The 17,965-nt window shown below is 42.9% G+C and overlaps 1 protein-coding gene across 4 annotated transcripts; it reads left to right on the forward strand.

Moving 5' to 3' along the window:
• Positions 1-102: 102 nt before the first annotated feature.
• LOC137790445 (bridge-like lipid transfer protein family member 2) lies at positions 103-17,827 on the forward strand. 4 transcript variants are annotated; one of them, XM_068584690.1, is made up of 40 exons: positions 103-284; positions 786-918; positions 1,089-1,215; positions 1,399-1,448; positions 1,569-1,710; positions 1,793-1,911; positions 2,019-2,079; positions 2,153-2,336; positions 3,299-3,422; positions 3,527-3,651; positions 3,757-3,824; positions 3,912-4,048; positions 4,891-5,045; positions 5,485-5,669; positions 5,798-6,095; positions 6,601-6,806; positions 6,886-7,936; positions 8,089-8,280; positions 8,380-8,582; positions 8,800-8,918; positions 9,001-9,224; positions 9,335-9,525; positions 9,831-9,930; positions 10,034-10,233; positions 10,321-10,618; positions 10,717-10,874; positions 11,137-11,343; positions 11,770-11,869; positions 11,982-12,164; positions 12,294-12,415; positions 12,526-12,681; positions 12,773-12,894; positions 12,980-13,160; positions 13,486-13,572; positions 14,429-14,539; positions 14,628-14,763; positions 15,079-15,203; positions 15,298-15,399; positions 16,090-16,224; positions 16,445-17,827. In XM_068584690.1, the coding sequence occupies exons 2-40, from the start codon at positions 848-850 to the stop codon at positions 16,628-16,630; spliced, it is 6,741 nt and encodes a 2,246-aa protein (XP_068440791.1). In that variant the 5' UTR covers positions 103-284; positions 786-847; the 3' UTR covers positions 16,631-17,827. The 4 variants fall into 4 exon arrangements, with proteins under 4 accessions (XP_068440791.1, XP_068440794.1, XP_068440792.1 ...); XM_068584693.1 differs by having other exon boundaries at positions 4,927-5,045; XM_068584691.1 differs by lacking the exon at positions 103-284 and adding an exon at positions 391-528.
• The last annotated feature ends 138 nt before the right edge of the window (positions 17,828-17,965 follow it).

The raw sequence follows: 17,965 nt of genomic DNA on the forward strand, positions 1-17,965 counted from the left end.
GTTTCTTTGTCACCACTGTGAAGCAGTTTGATTATGACCGTGTTTATCTGTGTATGAAGTGGGGGTGGCCTTCGTTATGACCCTTAACGTTTGAGTGCATGACACAGTCAAAGATTAATATGAGCGCGAGCAGCCTTCCGCTCTTCTCCCACTAGTCTTTGAGCTGCCAGCTGAGCGGGGCAGACCAGCACCGCCACCGAGCCTTCACTCTGCCCGGGCAGAGAGTTACCTGTCAGATGACACTGCCCTCTGCAGCGCGAACACGGTGCCATGAAGGCGTCCCGGTAAGCGACCCATTATCCCGGGCCGACCGGAGCGGAGACGTGTCTCCTGCTCCGCAAAACGAACGCCCGGTTTGAGTGTCCGCCGCTAGCTAAAGTAGCTGTATAGCGTTAGCCTGCTAACACAGATTGCTAGTGATTTTCTGGATGACGCGTCGACCAACGCCTTCAAACTACTTGGCGCTTGTGTTACTTTAGGCCGACGCTGCAGGTTCCGTGTGTTTTGTGGCTCGAGGACTAAGTTTAGGTAACGTGTACACACTCACACACTCACACTGAGTGATGACGTGAGGCTACGTGCTACTTCCCTGTGAGGCGCTACTGTTTTCTGAAGGACCGCGAGTAACGGGCGTTAATCTGTAGAATAAATGTTGCGTCAGCACAGTTATTGACTATTGTTTAAATTTTTATTTGTTTAGTTTTTTTTTTAGCAAACAGTCACACGCCTCTCACACCTGCATGTCAGGTGTGGCCAGCTGACGTGCATCTCTTCCTCTTTGACAGCAGCTGATGGAAAAAGAGCCAGACTTAGGTCCGAGGTTTGGGTGTGCACAACTCTGGACACAATGTCTCTCTTGCTGATGTCCTTCCTGCTTATTCTTCTGCTTGGGATTGTGTTGTTATGTATCGTTTTCAGGTAAGAACTGTAATGTGTTAGATTCATTGTACTTTGGGTTGCACATTATCTTCTACAAGGCAACATTTATTGATATGATTTAACACGTGTGTTGTCCTTAATTATCTTTATTTCATGAACAATTTATTTACAAAATTACAAATGTATGCTCTTGCCTTTTTTGCTTCTAGGTGGCTCATATGCACTCTGGCTGTGCGATTCTTCCTGACTGCACTGAATGCGGATCTGAAGATCAAATCAGTCGGGCTGTTTTCTGTCCAAGGAGTTAGTATCCAGTTTCACCCTCAGCATACTCTGGTAAGACACACGGTGTTTACATGACATTTATGTAGGGAGCTCATTCAAGGCGGCCACTCCCATTTCAGGGGTTCATGTTTGGTTCAGTAATGGCCAGAACACATGTTGTGTTGTTTGTCAACTGTCCTGAATTATCTCAAAGATACTATTTTGACTCGCTAACAGGGACTCTCTTTATAACAGGAAATTGACAGAATATGGATTTCGAGTAAACTTCTAAACCAGGATTTGCCGTAAGTTGTCACATTATTTTTGTGTCGGTTGTATAGTTTGAGAGGAAATATTTCAGCCTTATATGTATGAAATTATGCAACTATGTTATTTGAGACAGCTGCTGCATGGTTGTGTTTCAGGAGATACCTGGCGTTGTGTGTTGGCGAAACCAGAGTCAGGTTCGACTTGCAAGCACCACTCCGACCTTTGGGGAAGGAGAGCCATGGAAAGAAGTCTGGGAAGATTTCCGTCAGCCCCACAATGCTACGCTTTCTGTCACAAGTATGGAGCCTCACTAAAGGTCAATCTTTTGCAAAACGCATTTGTTGTCAGCATCTCACTTCTTGTGGTCCTGTGTTTTCAGCTGCTGTCGTTTCACGTCAGCTCCATCAATGTGATGGTCCTGAACCTGGCATTGTCAGAGTCTTTATGGCACATGACAGTTACAGGCATCACCTTGTTACTAGATCACCAGAGTAATAGGTAATTGACCCGTTAACACTCCAATGATCGAATTTAATTATTACATTTAATAGAAAAGAAAGGAGGATCAATATCTAATGGTATGTACTTTGTATCTTTCATTACAGGTTGGCGTGGGACTTCTCAGTCGGACAGCTAAGCAGTAAAGTGCTTAAAAGCAGTCAGTTGGTAAGTTATTGTATTTCCCTTTAGGTAGAAACTTGTGATTGGGTGTGAGGGACTAACATGCTTTCCACTGTAGGATATATGTTTGGCTGAAGTGGCCCTAAGCCTGCTGCTGTCTGGAGATGTGAGCCTCCCGGAGATGAAGCCTGGTTGTCTATCCCTCAATGTGAGGACACTTATAGCAGAGCTCCATGAGGGACTGTTTCTTAGCCAACTCCTGCTGCCTCCTTCTCCCAACAAGAGCAACCAGGAAGCATATGGTGAGGAAACAAATGCAAAGTAAAAACTCTGAAATGCCATGAAGTTGTTATGAAAATATTTGAACAAACAAGCTCGGCAATATCCAACCAATCTTGGGATGTTCATGTTACGTCTGGAATGCTGGTTTATTGTACGAATGGGGAAGCTTGTCAGTTTGTATAATCAGTATATTCAGCACATCTACAACTATTAGCTGCATTGGTCCTTTATTGCCAAATAAGTATGATGGCACTTCGAGTTATTTTCCATTGGATTTGCATCAGTGAGCTTCTGCTTATTCTAAAACACAGGTATGTCTGTTGTCTGTGATATTTTTAGCTGTTTTGCTAAAACACCAAGAAAATGAGGACAAGGTCACATCATAGTGCTGTATTGACTTTGTAGGTGCTTGACGTGTCCACATGCTGAATAATGAATGACTCAAATTTGACCTACCCAGAAAAAAAAATTAAGTTATGCAATTATTTTCAAAAGAAAGAAAACATTGGAAAACAATGTCAATTATTTAATGTTTTTTCTCAGTTTTTGTTTATATATCTGTTTGTCCTCGGAGGTTTTATTCACTCACTGAAACATCTCAGAAATGTATTTTCAAAACAAGAGTCTCAGCACAGACGTTAAGGTTAAGCTTGACAGTTTTGCCGATGTAAATACACACTAAAAACAGGAAAGGGGAAGGACATGACACATTAGCTCACTTTGGTATTTTCATGCCAAACACATTTTGGGATCATCAGACGGCTAAACAATGAAGGGGAATATGAAGTAGGCCTCGACAATATGCATCAGCAAAAAAATATCAGCTGGCTTATAGACAAAGTCAAAAGATTTACTTTTAATTCATATTTGATTGTATAAGCTTACTTTTTTAGTGATTATTTAACTGTGGCAGACTCAACATTTATGATTGTGTCGTACATACTTTTTTGATTTAATAGTATTGGTATCTGTTTTCTTTCAGAGTGTGAAAACACTGCGTACATCCAAACTGAGACTGTGGAGCGGCTTCATCGGCTGGTTCCCCAGAAGGTCAACATGGAATTTGATAATACAAATGTAACCTTGTCCATGCACAGTCAGAAAAAGTGAGTCAACATGTTACCATCAAATGCATATAGTTGTTGTTTTGCATAATTGGATTCCCTGTTGAATAACCTATTCTGTATGATTCTATTTCCTGTCGGCACAGACACCTGAACTGGACTCTGAAATCTTTAAAAGTCTGCTATGGACGTGATGACGAGCAGCTTCCTCTTAACAATTTCACACCTGAGCTGAGCTTTCCCCAGAGCAGCCTGGAGCTCCTTCTCGAAGGTTAGTGGACAGCTTGGTGCCGCACACGATGAAGAGACAGTTAGAGGAAGGAGAAAGCTGTGATTTAACACATTCTGACATCTTTTTGTTTGTTTTAACTGACAGATGGACTTCTCCTTTCACAAAGTAGGCAAAGAATCCTTTGTGTGAACACGCTGAAGACAGCCCTGCAGGTGAGAGCAAAAATGATTGAATCCATAACTAGTTGTTGTTTTTTTACATTATTTTGACTTTGTCTCTTTATATTTTCTGACATTTAGATTACGTCAGTTGACATCTCGGGGTCATTTACAATCAACACTTGCATCATCCACTACCGTCATCAGGAGTTCTCCCATTGGCTACATCTATTTCCATGGGAACAGCTAATCCACAGGAAGGCAGCAAATAGAAAAAGGTAAATTGCAAAAAAAAGAAACTCAAAGGTTTCGATTGTTTGTTTGGTGGCTCAGTGTTGGAGGAAAAACGTATTCACTCTTAATCAGTTACTGTTTCACTGTTATATTCAGACTTCTCATCTTACCATCTTTGTTTAATCTTACCCACAAACTTGGCATGTCTCCTGATAGCCATGAGACAGAGGAATCTGTATGTCTCTGTCTGAAAGAACGTGCAATTCCATTGTTATCATATCATGCCGAGGCCAATCTAAAGACGTCGTGGTGGGATGAAGCCATGAAGAAGTCACGGTGGCCTCGGTGTATTGATAACCTTAAGCTATTTAAGAAGGTAGTGCTTCGCTCATTCTTTGAGCAGTCTTGGATATGCAATTTGTCGATCACGTTGTACTCTGCACCTTCCTTGCAACGAATAAATGTCCTGATTGATGATTTTACCACCAGGTGTCGAGTACATTTTTCTAACGTACTTGGTCCTTTCGAGTCGGACTCAATACCTCCTCCTTCCTTCAGAGTTTCTTTCCTGAAACTGTGCACGGGGAGTCCAGGACTCTGACAGAAAGCCCTCCGGCCTACACTCGCAGGAGGGTAGTTTACTGTATTTGAGAGGCCAGGACTATCTGGAGGAGGGAGGGGTGACAAGATCCATTTTTTTAATTTTTGTAACACTCAGGTTAGGGGGATTATAACCAGACATCTTCCGTGACACATCTAAACGTTTACTGGAATGATTGGATCTGTGTTCTGTCTAATCTAATATATTTTTTACTGTCTTCTCTTTCTTAATCATGTTTGTGTTTGTGCATCACTCCATGTTCCATGGTGTAAATGTGTTGTGTAGTCCATTAGATTATTTGCCCACCCTCCTTTACCTCAGGCGCCTCCCTCACTTGGATGCTCCTGTGATGATCACCTCCACCGTGTCCAACGTTAATGTATCCGTTCAGCTGGGGGACACCACGCCGTTTGCTCTCGGCTTCCTCTCTGCTAGTGCAGGTACTGTAAGGTCGTTCACATGCTGCACACGTGCACAGAGAAAAAGATGTGAACGTCACATGATGTTGCTGCTACAAAGCAATAGGAGGGCATTGTTGCATTAATGTATAACCTTAACGTCCGAAGCAACAGCGCTTAATGTTATTGCTTTACATTGTGTTAAAGTCCTGTTGGTACATTCAGTAAATCTTTGTGGGTTTTATTCTGTAGGCAAATTTTTGTGTCACTTTTTCCAAACATGCCAAACTAGATAAGATAAGGTTCTTTCTTATGGTGCCCTTTAAATGTTACACATTAACTTGTGCTCCTTTTATATCCATAACCTTTAGTGGCTTTTGTTTTTGGGAAAATAACTTCTCTATACTGCTGCAATTGATAAAATGAATATAGTCCAAAAAAATTATCTTTTTGAGATGACTTGCACTTCCTGTGTCTGTAGAACTGCAGCATCTTCTTGACATTAAAGTGGACACAGAGTCCCAGAACGTGCACCGGCGTGTCTCACTGTCGCTGGACAACTTCTGGTGGAGAGTGGGTCAGGGCTCTCATATCCAGCAAGCACCCCATCCTCCTGGTAAACATGTGTGGGGAGAAGCGCTAATTTTAGACACACTCAGTCTACAGGTAGGAGCATTACTAAGTATTTTTAAATGCATTTTTAATGATTAATTTTCATGTATGTTGCTGGTGGTTTGGATTTATTTGTATACAAAAATGCTAATGTTATTGTACTTTTAATCTCATCCCTCCAGGGGAGTTTCAACCGAGCGCACATGGAGTCGAGTAGCAGGAATCCAAGTTTGAGTGTGGAGTCTAGCCTGAAAGGGCTTCAAGTGGAGCTCTCAGAGACCTGTGCACTGTGTCTGTCTCGCCTGCTGTCCCTCATCTGTGTTCCTCTTGACTCTGAGCCACATCTGTCCGATGTGGCCTCAGCGTCTCCCTCCAGTGATGATGCCGTTCCACCCATCCCCTCCACGGAGCTCCAGCTACTGTTCAAACTGGACTGTTGTCTGGAGGATGTCAATGTGTTCACACTGTCTAATCTAGCAGGTAAGTTATTTTTTGCAGATTGTTGCATGGCTTTGAGCCGTAAATAACTATGTATGATACAGTAAGTAGTATATTTATCGTGTGCTTATAGTTGTTTTTGTCTACAAGGGACTACAAGGCCAAAATAGATTTCGGTGTAGCTCAAACGATTAGTCAATTACGAGGTCTATGATTACTCAGGAACTATCTTTTTTTAATTTTTCAAGCAAAAGTACCAAACAGTACTTGCTCTAATGTAACAATTAACTGAATTTCTTTGTGTTTTGTACTCTTTCTTTAACAAAACAAGCCATTTGAAGACACAACCTTCGGCACTATTTTCTGGCAAATGTCAGCAATTGATTTTTAAAGCTAACCCATGAAGCAACAGGTCTTACAAAATCCTAACTGCATTTTTATCTTGTAGTGTAAAAGATCACAGCATACACAAAACTGTCTGCTCTTCAGTCTATCATCACTATTGAATTATCTTTCGTTATCTTTTATTTCCTCTTGTTCTCTTTAGGAGCTGTGTCTTTGCGGATGGACACTGTTGAAGTCCACAGCTCGGCAGATAGATCCATGGTGTCCCTTCAAAGTATTAGCTTGTCAGCAATCAAAGCACTCACAGATAACATGGAGTCATGTTGCCCTGCCTCCCAAACCCCCAATCCTGTGCTCAAACTCACCAAGATAGCCTTTTCTTACTTCATCACCACCCACAGCTTACAGGTATACAGATCTCCATCATTTTTACTTCTCTGGATGGACTGAATCTCTGTGTCAATATTTTTTTTGTTGTCTCAATCAGGTTCAATGTGAAGAGGAGCTCACTGTCGAGTGGACGCCACCCGACCACATGGTGTTATACCAGCACATGACTGAAGCTCAGGCTTGTTGGCATATGCTTTGTGGAGACAAAGGAGAGGACAGTCCAGTCGAACCCACAGAAAGTGAAAGCATTCCTGGCCAGAGTAGAGGGCTGTGTGTGCATGTTGAAATGGGATGCACTCGTTTGACAGCACATGTTAGTGAACAAAACTACATTCTCCTACACAATAAAGCCCTCACAGTCTCCAAACATGCTGGTTTCATGCAAATACGTTCTCCCTCCATGATCCTCAACTTGGATGGCAACGACATCGTCACCTTTAACAGTCTGGATGTTGAAATGCACACCGAGCTGACTGAAATGCAGCCGCACAGAGACACATTCCCCTTCCTCACCACTCCTCACAACTGTGTCTGGGTCCTCACTTGCCCTTCTCTGGCTATCGAGTTTCCCTACCAGTACAACTTCTCAAACACCTTTGACATGGCCATTAATGTGCAGAAGTGGCTGAAGACTCTGCATCGCTCTCCTAACCAAGCTGCCACCGTCCAACGTTTGCCTCCTGACCTCGTGTTCAAAATCAGCCAGTTCTCCTTTGTCTTCCTGGACGACATATTTGAAATAAAGCTGCGAGACAACTACGAGCTGATGAAGGATGAGAGTAAGGAAAGTGCAAAGCGTCTTCAGCTTCTGGACAAGAAGGTGGCAGATCTGCGCAAGCAACATGGAGAACTTCTTCCTGCCAGAAAGATTGAAGAGTTGTATAGTTCACTGGAGAAAAAGCACATTGAGATCTACATCCAGCGCTCACGCCGCCTCTACGTCAACACACCCATGAGGAAATCGCTGTTGACCTGGACTGTGTCCGACTTGGAGCTAGTAGTCCTGGCTGATCAATGTCTTCATGGGCCAGAGATGGTGAGAGAGCAGCTGAGGGACATCGACAGGATCAGCCCCTTTCCCAGGGATGGACTCCCTCTGGTGGTCCAGTGGTGCCGTGCAGTCAAGTTCAAACTAGTTGCTTTTTTGGGTAAGCGGATACAAAATATACAGCATTAATTTGCAGATATTAGAAGGAATTTAGATGACTCAATTGGAAATAACATGTCATTAAAGGTCTCACAGTTTTAGCTTACTTTTACAAAAATCTCTCATGTCTCGTCTCTCTTTACGCTGTGCCAGTGAGAATTCGGGATTATCCTCGCTACCTGTTTGAGATCCGGGACTGGGAGCTGTCAGGGCGTCTGATTGGAACGGAGCAGGACGGACAGGCAAGGGCTCATCGCAAAGAGATTGTCCCGCTTGGTCCGCCATGGGGAGATGTGACGGTCCACAGGAACATGCCCCCACTCAAGTTCTACTATGATTTCAAATGTGAGTTATGGGAATCATGCTGTCGACATGCAATTGTTAGATAAGTGTTTCAAAGAGTAAACTTCAAATCAAACCTTACTGAATATTCTCTTCATGCAGCGACCATCTCTCTGTACACCATTGTGTGGGGGCCATGTTGGGACCCTGCCTGGACTTTGATTGGCCAATCTGTTGACCTACTGACCAAACCCACAGTTGATCCCTCACCTCTGCTGGCCTGGTGGGACAAAAGTCGTCTCCTTCTGCACGGGCGCTGGGTTATGGACATTGACCATGCCAATCTTCATCAGCTGGCTACAGAGGTAAAAGAATGTACACCTAAAAACTGTGAATTTACGCATGAACAGGTTCAGCAAAGTTGTGTTTGACAACTCACTTTCCAATCAGTGGATCTTTACACTTAGCGTGTCACTGAATGAATGCTTCATGGCCTGCACATGTTTATGTAACTGAGCTATGTGATGCAGAATACAATGAATGACCTAATCTCATATAATGGTGAACCTTACATTATTACAGGACCCTTACAATACTACAGAAAACCTGCATTGGGAGTGGAACAAGTTGAACTTTGACTGGAACCCAGGCCAGTTTGTTTATAAAGGGGATTTGGATGTAAATGTCAGGACGGCATCAAAGTAAGTAAAGGCATCAGCTGTGAAGCGTTCAAATGCAATCTTTATTAAATCAGTATAACAAGTCCCCTTGTTTCCATATTAGGTATGATGATATCTGTTTTCTACACCTGCCCAACCTGTGTATGACCCTTGACCTCCAATGGCTTTGCCATGGTAATCCCCATGACCACTACGCTGTAATGCTCTGCTGTGCGGAGAACATTGCAGATGTGACCTCAGGACAACCTCATGACTCCTACAGAGCCTTTCGCTCTGAGAACCTCAATCTCTCCATCACCATGGACCTTAACCAGCACTGTGGCACAGGTACGTGCAACTCTGTTAGATATTCTGTCGAGCCACGCTAAGCGCTTTGCTCTTTAAAGCCAGTGTCATTATATTGTGCTATAGAGAACTATATACTTCTTTCTTTGTAGAATCCTCCCAGCCGAGAATTCTGCTGTATAGCAGCACTTTGCGCTGGATGCAGAACTTTTGGGCCACATGGACGGGTGTCTCTCGACCTATCTGCAGAGGCAAGCTCTTCCACAGCCTCAGGCCTATCCGCAAGAAGCTGGGTCAGCACTACAAACAGATGTCCTACACAGCTGCCTTTCCACAACTACAAGTAAGTGCTTGTCTAGTCTGCCTTAAAGCAACGGTGCACTAAAAATCTTCTTGCTTTTACCGTGAAATCTGAATCAGTTGGTGTTGTCCCAAATATAAAAGTTCAATATTTTGGAGTTTTGAAGCATTAGTGAAACGTGTTAGCCTATATTCAAAGCTTAGGCTGCGTTTTGGTACTTTGGATACAACAAACAGCGCTAGACGTCTGAGGATAACTCGTAATAGTTGATGTCGATGAATAATGTGGAAATACTGTTCTTTATTTCATGAACTTTTTGCAATTTTTACATATTATGTGTCCTCCAGGTGCATTACTGGGCCTCCTTTGCCCAACAGAGAGGCGTCCAAGTGGAGTGCAACAAAGGCCACATCTTCACTCGAGGAGCACAGAGACTTATTCCACAGGGTACACGTGTTGACATACCATTCAGTAAAAACTACTTATTCATACATGGAGATGTTTGATTTTTATATTGATTTGTGTGTGTGTGTTTTATATCATCTCTCAGCTGGCACTGTGATGAGAAGGCTGATATCTGAGTGGAATGTGACCCAGATGGTTAGTGAGCTATCTCAGGAGACAGTTCACCTAATGGCCTCCACCTGGGATGAGACAGCCGACCACCAGATCAACGCACAGGTGAAGAAGACTCACCTGCTCAGCCTGTCCTCCCTGAGCTACCAGCGACAGAGCAACCGCATGGAGGAGGTAAAAGCCCAGAGTTGGCTGCACCAAAAGCCTGTTCTTCGCTGTCGGTGAATTTGTAATTAAGCTCTTTTTGTTTGTTTCTGACAGGAGGTGAACCAGAAGGATGAGACGAATGCGTCTTACACACACAAACTGCGCCTGGTGGACCTACGTGCTTCCTGGACCACCACGAACAGGAACATAGCCTTCGGGCTGTACGATGGTTACAAAAAGGCGTCTGTGCTAAAAAGAAATCTCTCGACTGAAGCGTTAAAGGGTCTGAGGATCGACACACAGCTGCAAACCAAGAAGCTCAAACGCTCTCCTTCCAACTACTCTCCCACCACAGCCCCCACCACACCAGTTACGCCCACCGTCAACCGAGCAGAAAAAAGTCAAAATGAAGGTAAGGAAACAGCTTAACAATGTAAAAGACGAAAGCAGAGTCTGTTAATTAATACCCGTAACCCGCTTTTTTTTTCTCCCCCTTTTCAATTTGTTTAGGAACGTCAATGCTTCAGAAACTGATTGAGGAAACGGACAAGTTTGTGGTGTTTTCAGAGGAGGATTCAGGTGTCAGCGACCAGCTGTGTGGCATCGCAGCCTGCCAGACGGATGATGTCTTTAACCGCAACTGGTTTATTGAGTTGGTCAATTGTCAGGTAGCTGCCTTGATTTGTTGTTTAGCTTTCCTTGTTGCAAGTTCAATCAAATTCCAACTTAATGTCACCAATTTGTTTGTTTTCCATGTTATTGAAAATCATGTATACTACTAATGGAAAGACAAAAGGGCTGAAAAAGCAGTTTAAAAATACCTTCTTAGATATTAAAAGGCTTCTATTTTTCCTAATTCCTATTTACTCAGAAAAGCTGGTTGATTGATGGTCGATCTGGCCCGATGTTTCATTAATCTGCTTTCCCCAGATGATGCTGCGCGGCACCGAGACTGCAGGCTGTGTGCTGGTGTCTGCAGCGAAGGCTCAGCTGCTTCAGTGTGAGCACCACCCGGCCTGGTACAACGACACCCTGAAGCAGAAAACCACTTGGACCTGTCTGCTGGATGGGATGCAGTACTTTGCCACCATGGAGCCCAACCCATCTGAGCAAGAGGACAGGCAGTTGTGGCTGGAGGTAAACACAGCTCTGTAGTTACAGTCTTAAGACCTGAAAGAGACAGAATGTCATTATAAAAGCATAAAGCAGAATATTCATGAACATCCAGTTTTCTTAGTTTAGTTTAGCTTTTGTTTAGTGGTACAATTTATAACATTACACTTCCTTCTTGCAGTTGATAAACAAGGGATTAAACATTTTCGCCTCGTAAGCAATGCCTTATCAAAGGATGGAAAGTTTTTGTATTATATTATATGATTTCAGATCATGAATATATGACACATGATTTAAGATCATGAATAAATAACACGGCAAACAAGTTTTTTTTTAGTTTTATTGTATAATACACCAGGTTTGAAAATGAAGAAATTTCATAGTAACTCATTTGTGTGGGGTTGCTCTTCCTGCTCTGCTTTGCTTCTTCTGATGCCATGTTGTGTTTAGGTGAAAAACATAGAGGAGCACAGGCAGCGTAACCTCGACTCGGTGCTGGAGCTGATGGAGAGCGGCCAGGCTGTGGGAGGAATGGTGTGTACCACTACAGGTAAGTTACTTCTCAAATGCAGGGATTGCTCTTCATTACCACATGGAAAAAAAATGATGCATTGCAGGACACTGACCACACAGACTCTAAATTCCCTCATCTGTGTCTGTAGACTGGAACCAGCCAGCCCAGGTGAACGAGGCTCAGCAGGTTCAGCGCATCATTTCACGCTGTAGCTGTCGGATGCATTACATCAGTTACAGTCACGACATCAACCCAGAGGTGGCCACACAGATCAAACCGCCAGAGCTGAGGAATAGCCACGAGAAGGAGGACCTTCTAAAAAAACAGGCTGGTATGTCAGACTACCTCACTGTGCACCTTTAGCCTGCAAGGAATAATGCATCTGGGTTCAGTGAAGGATATAATATTACTAAATTACCATAAATGAGTTTAAAAAAAATTAAGTATTTTGGTTTAACAGGGGCAGTGGACACCTTCACCCTCATTCACCACGATCTGGAGATATCCACTAACCCGGTTCAGTACGCTATGATCCTGGACATTGTCAACAACCTGTTGTTACACGTGGAGCCCAGACGCAAGGTAGGCTGGAGCACCACATGATCCCAATTTATAAAACATTTTATGAGTCCTTAGTAATGTTTCCTCCTTACTCATTCCGTATTGTTTTTTTTGATCTTCTGAACATGTAGGAACACAGTGAGAAAAAGCAGCGTGTTCGTTTCCAGCTGGAAATCTCCAGTAACCCAGAGGAGCAGCGCAGCAGCATCTTGCACCTCCAAGAAGCCGTCAGGCAGCACCTCGCCCTGATTAGACGCCTTGAGAAACAGATTTACTCCAACGTCAGGGTAAGTCATGTAGTGTTTCACTCCTTAAACTGCAATTGAGAGAAAAAACTATCAATAAAAAAGATTATTTATTATTTTAATGAAACTGCAGGCACAATCCGAAGAACTGTACGGCGATGAACTGATGGAGGTCAACACAAGACTGCAAAACCAGCTAAATCAGGAGAAGAACGACATGCAGATGAAGAGCGAAGAGCTCAACATTCTCATCAGGTCTCACATCTGCACTCATTCACATAAAATACTGACGAGATATGTCATATGGGTCAAAAAAATATATACATTTTCTTTCTTTCAGGTGTTTTAAGGACTTTCAGCTGCAACGGACAAACAAGCTGGAGCTGCGTAAGCCCCCAGAGGACGTGAGTGTGGTGAGAAGAACGGAGATCTACTTTGCACAGGCCCGCTGGTGTTTGACAGAAGAGGACGGCCAGCTCGGCATTGCTGAGCTGGAGCTGCAGAGATTTATGTACAGTAAGGTAAGCACTGCTGACAGGACAGCAGAATTGCTTCTTATCAGTCGTCCAGGGTTGAAACCTGACATCCCACCAAACTAATTTGTCTCCTCTCCTATCTTCTTTTAATATTTGCGCTTAAAAAAAAAACGTTTCCTCTGCCTCCGTCTGTAGCTTTTATTTTCCCTTTTTAAAGCCTTCTGTATTTGAAGAACCTTCCTAGAATAACAGGATTATGTATCACATTTGCACCACAATATCTTATGTCGTTTTAACCCTCACTCTAATCACTGATAATGCATCACTGCTGGATGGTGAATGTTGATGTGTGAATTCTTTCTGACAACAGCTTAACAAGTCTGACGACACGGCCGAGCATCTGTTGGAGTTGGGGTGGTTCACTATGAACAACCTCCTCCCCAATGCAGCATACAAGGTACGTTTCTTATATAAGTCAGACAAGGGAAATAAATAATAATATTAATTAATTTGAGCCTTAAAGGAGGGTTGGTAATTTTCAAAAATATGCTTTTCTTAAATTCTTATTACACCCTGACAGCAATCAATAAATCCAAAAACAGAATCCAGTATATGTGGCCTTCGCATGACTATATTAAGACCATGCATTTCTTGCTCTTTTCTGGAGTCTTCCACAAGCTGCTAGCTTGACAGCTAAGAGTACTAAAAATAGCCATGTTTGTTGTTTACATTTGTCATGATAATTTGGGGGCGTGGCTCCAATTTAATTACTTTTTTGCTTAATTTTGGATCTAGTGCTCGATGCTTTTATTGGAAAAGAGTTGATAACACTGGGCTGCGCCTATTGGAATGGATACCTTTTTTTATCTAGTGTACGCTTGTCTTCTAGATTACCAATCCTGCTTTAATTATACAACAAAATGCAGTGACATCCGTGATGAAAAACACCCTTTTGATGCTTACATGTATTTCTAAAAAGCCTACATGATGCGATATTTATGACTCTCTGCCTGGTTTTCTCTGTGCAGCGTGTGAGGGTATGTACAGTGCTCGTACAGTGACAAGACTTGTCATCTGTGTTGACTCCATCTTCAGACTTTCATATTCAGTGTTGCATGCACACTCAAGGATTCCTTGATGCATGTGTGAACAAGGACTTATTACAAGTGTATGTTAACCTCGTGGTTTTGTCCATGCTGTGTTCATTACATCATCAATGATTTCTGCTGTTACAAGTCATCAAAGTAAGATTTTCACACACAATATATTTAGAGCTTTAGTTGTGATGTCGTAAACTCCCTTTTGTTTTCTAGGTTGTACTTCGACCTCAGAGTAACTGCCAGTCTGGACGCCAGTTTGCTTTGCGTATCTTCAGTAAAGTGCGCCCCCCTGTGGGAGGAATCTCTGTTAAGGAGCACTTTGAGGTGAAGAGCATCACATTCACATGCAGGCCACATTCACGGAAACATCTGGAGTGTGTTTTATTTGACAATTTATTGTTTCCTTCGTTAGGTGAACGTGGTGCCTCTCACCATCCAGCTGATGTACCAGTTCTTCAAAAGGATGATGGGATTTTTCTTCCCGGGGAGAAATGTTGAAGAGGAAGAGGTCACTGATGAAGAAGACAAGTTCAGATTGGTCACTACAGGTATGTTGTTGTCAACAGGGAGAATATGACTGCAGTAGTCTCTCTGTGAGGTCACCAGCCTTTAATCTCTACCAACAAACTGATCAATAATGGTTTCCATTTTCTCTCAACAATGTGTGTGATATCAAATAGCCCATTACTGTGTTGCATCATCCCTCTGAGCTATTAAAAGGCTCTGTCATGATGGCTCTGACCTTGAAGGGGTGAGGGAGGGGTGTGTGTCAGTGTGTGTGTGTCAGTGTCACCAACTGGGAGTATACGTGTAGGGTGCAGAGTCATCCAGAGGCCACAGTGCTGATGCGATCTGTGTAACAGGTATCGCTGTCAAGTCTCGGCAGTCATCAGAGGACACCATGGGTGCTATGGGCCCCAGCAAAGGTGTCACCCAAGGACTGAACCGCACTGCGGGGGTCAGGAGGTCATTCAGGAAACCTCCAGAGGTATTTCTGCGTTCTGATTATTGGTGCTCAGATGTCCAAATATTAGAAAATAGAGAAATATAATTGCTTATGATTTATGATTGCCTCCCGCCAGCATCCTGTTGATGACATTGATAAGATGAAGGAGCGAGCTGCTATGAACAACTCCTTCATCTACGTCAAGATTCCCCAAGTGCCCCTCTGTGTCAGCTATAAGGTAACAGCTGTGACTGAGCGCCACACTGACTGTTATTGTTGATTCAATCCCTGATTATTTGTATTGATAATCAACTTGAATAGGACTGAAAATGACTTCTATACATCTGCACCTTGAAACAGCTTCCAGACTAAATTATCTCTAAGTATAGGAAATCATTATGGTCATGGCTACCTGACACTTTATTAACTTGTAGATTTTGGCCTTTTGGATTTGCAGGAAAACTAAAGATAGAATTAAAGTAAATAAGATTTAAAGGTCACATTTTTCAGTGACGGTACTAAAAAAAAAATCGCTAGTATTCTATAAAGCATCATTTGAATAAGAGTAGAAAAAGAGATGAAAATACAAAGTGAAACACGGTTGACTCACCGCTCTCATTGTAGTAGTAGCAGCAGCCGCAAGCAGCTGTTAGCAAAATAACGCTCTGATAAACCCACTGGACACAGTTAGCAACTAGCTGGAGAACACAGGGGAACATTTAGCAGCTAATAAGCTGCACATCTCCCTCAAGTGGTGGAGACCAGAAACCGAGCTAGAAGTAAGTCCTCAGGTAGACACAAACACAACTCCAGATTAATGGTAATGTTTCTTCACAGCTGCTGATTTGACATGTTTCTGATGTCTAAAAGGCCCCCCAAAAATGATGTTTAACAAATGTTTGGTTCTATTTAAATCCCACTTATTCAGGGAGAAAAGAGTAGTGTGGACTGGAAGGACCTGAACCTGGTTCTGCCCTGTTTGGAGTACCATAACAACACCTGGACATGGCTCGACTTTGCAATGGCTGTGAAAAGGGACAGCCGGAAAGCTCTCGTAGCACAGGTACACAATATTGAAACACACTTCAGCTGTGTGACTGTGATCTGTAGTTTCTCTCTGCAATTTTGATTGTTTCTTTAAGTTTAGAGTGTGCTTATTGTTTAAATATATTTATCATTGTCAAAAATGTCTAGCAGCAGAAACAACATACATTAAAAAGTTCAGTTTTTATTTTTAAAAAAAAGAAGAAATGTATTCATTTGTTTTGCGTCTCACTTCTCAGATGATAAAGGAGAAGCTGCGTCTGAAGCCCGCTTCAGGCTCCGAGCTGCGGGGGAAGCCGTCTGAAGGGAAGTCAGACAACAACCTGCAGCAGCAGGAGGAAGATGAGAAGGCTCGGCTCCTCATCGGCCTCAGCGCCGCAGACAAGAGCTCCGGCAAGAAGAGCATCTTCAGTCGGCGCAAATGAAGCAGCAAACACTCACACTTTCAAGCCTGAGCTCCAACGGACGATCCCCAGCAGCAGCTGCCACACTCCCTCGCTACGAGGATCAGGGAAAACTGCCTCTTCGGGGTTAGAATATCAGTCTGGCTTTGTGAATCGTAAAGGGAAACGGTCGAGCATTTCAAATTGTTTATGGAGATATCCCACTGTCTCATATGAGCCTGCTGAACTTTATGTAATGTTTTTGTTTCTCCAAATTCCCCACTAGGAACTCAAACAGGTCTCTCTTTAAGAACGAGATAGTGTCTCAATGAGATCACCTGTATAAATGCAGCTTAAATTAACTATACAAAATTAAAGAGCTTCAGGAATTAACAGGGTGCCATCTAGACCAAACGCATATTATTATCTCATTTATGTGTGCCATTAAAATTTCACTCATTTTAGACAAAATAATGACCGCTTGCGTTACATTGGATGTAGCGAGGAAGAAGATCTTCAGTGTGTAGCGAAGAAGAATATCTTTAGTGTGTAGCGAGGAAGAAGATCTACAGTGCGTAGCAAGCACTTCACTGTTACCGTTTTCGTTGCATTCTGTAAATGCAAGATAAAAAGCGCCTTCTCCTGCTGGCTCAGGAACACTGTATGTCTGCCTGGATAAGTAGGAAGAACCTTCAATGCTGTAAAAAAAAAAAAAAGATATCAGAAATAAATATCAGTATATGTTTTACTAATGAAAGGTATTGTAATTGGCTGTATGAGTGTCACTCTGACAGGAAGGCCTTTTCCTAAATGACCACAGATTATTTTATAATTCTGTGCACTGTGCACCCTCTGCTAGCTGGTGTACTGATCCTCACCCCGGTGCAATACGTCATCACTAGAGCAGCAAACATGTATTGTGTCGGACAATGTCGCACTTGGCTTTGGTGGCAAAAGCAAATATGTTGCAGCTAATCACCGAGTGTATGTTTTGTAATTTTATTACTGAAGCACTTTTAATGCAAAGTATTTTGATATTTTTGTAACCACGTCTCCTTTCCTTTGAATTTATTGCGGATCTGTTGCGCTAAGCTTGTTTCTGTCACTTTTTTTTTTCTTACGAAAAAACCCAATTTAAAATAAAAATGCCCCTAAATGTTCAGTTAAATCATATCGCAAAAGCAGATGTCTTCACATTGCTGTGCTCTGTGGCTTATTGTTTCTCTTGTCAATAAAACACGGTCCTATATGCTCTCGCAGCGGTGTTTGGTGTTGCGTTTGGGGGCAGTGGGAACTTGGTGAGCGCACTGAGATCATTGATCTGACAGCCTGAACTGGAGCGGAATCGAGCCCTGGCCTTTGCGCAGCACTCTGCGA

The sequence above is a fragment of the Clinocottus analis genome, unplaced genomic scaffold, assembly GCF_023055335.1.
Source record: "Clinocottus analis isolate CAN_PGR_092001 unplaced genomic scaffold, fCliAna1.0.p SCAF_2, whole genome shotgun sequence".
Taxonomy (NCBI): domain Eukaryota; kingdom Metazoa; phylum Chordata; class Actinopteri; order Perciformes; family Cottidae; genus Clinocottus; species Clinocottus analis.

Excerpts from the sequence above, each read along its gene's own strand:
- LOC137790445 (XM_068584690.1), top strand. The coding sequence starts at position 848 with ATGTCTCTCTTGCTGATGTCCTTCCTGCTTATTCTTCTGCTTGGGATT. Across the intron at positions 12,165-12,293 it reads CCTTCTAAAAAAACAGGCTG|GGGCAGTGGACACCTTCACC; the intron begins GTATGTCAGACT and ends TTGGTTTAACAG. Across the intron at positions 14,764-15,078 it reads GTTCAGATTGGTCACTACAG|GTATCGCTGTCAAGTCTCGG; the intron begins GTATGTTGTTGT and ends TCTGTGTAACAG.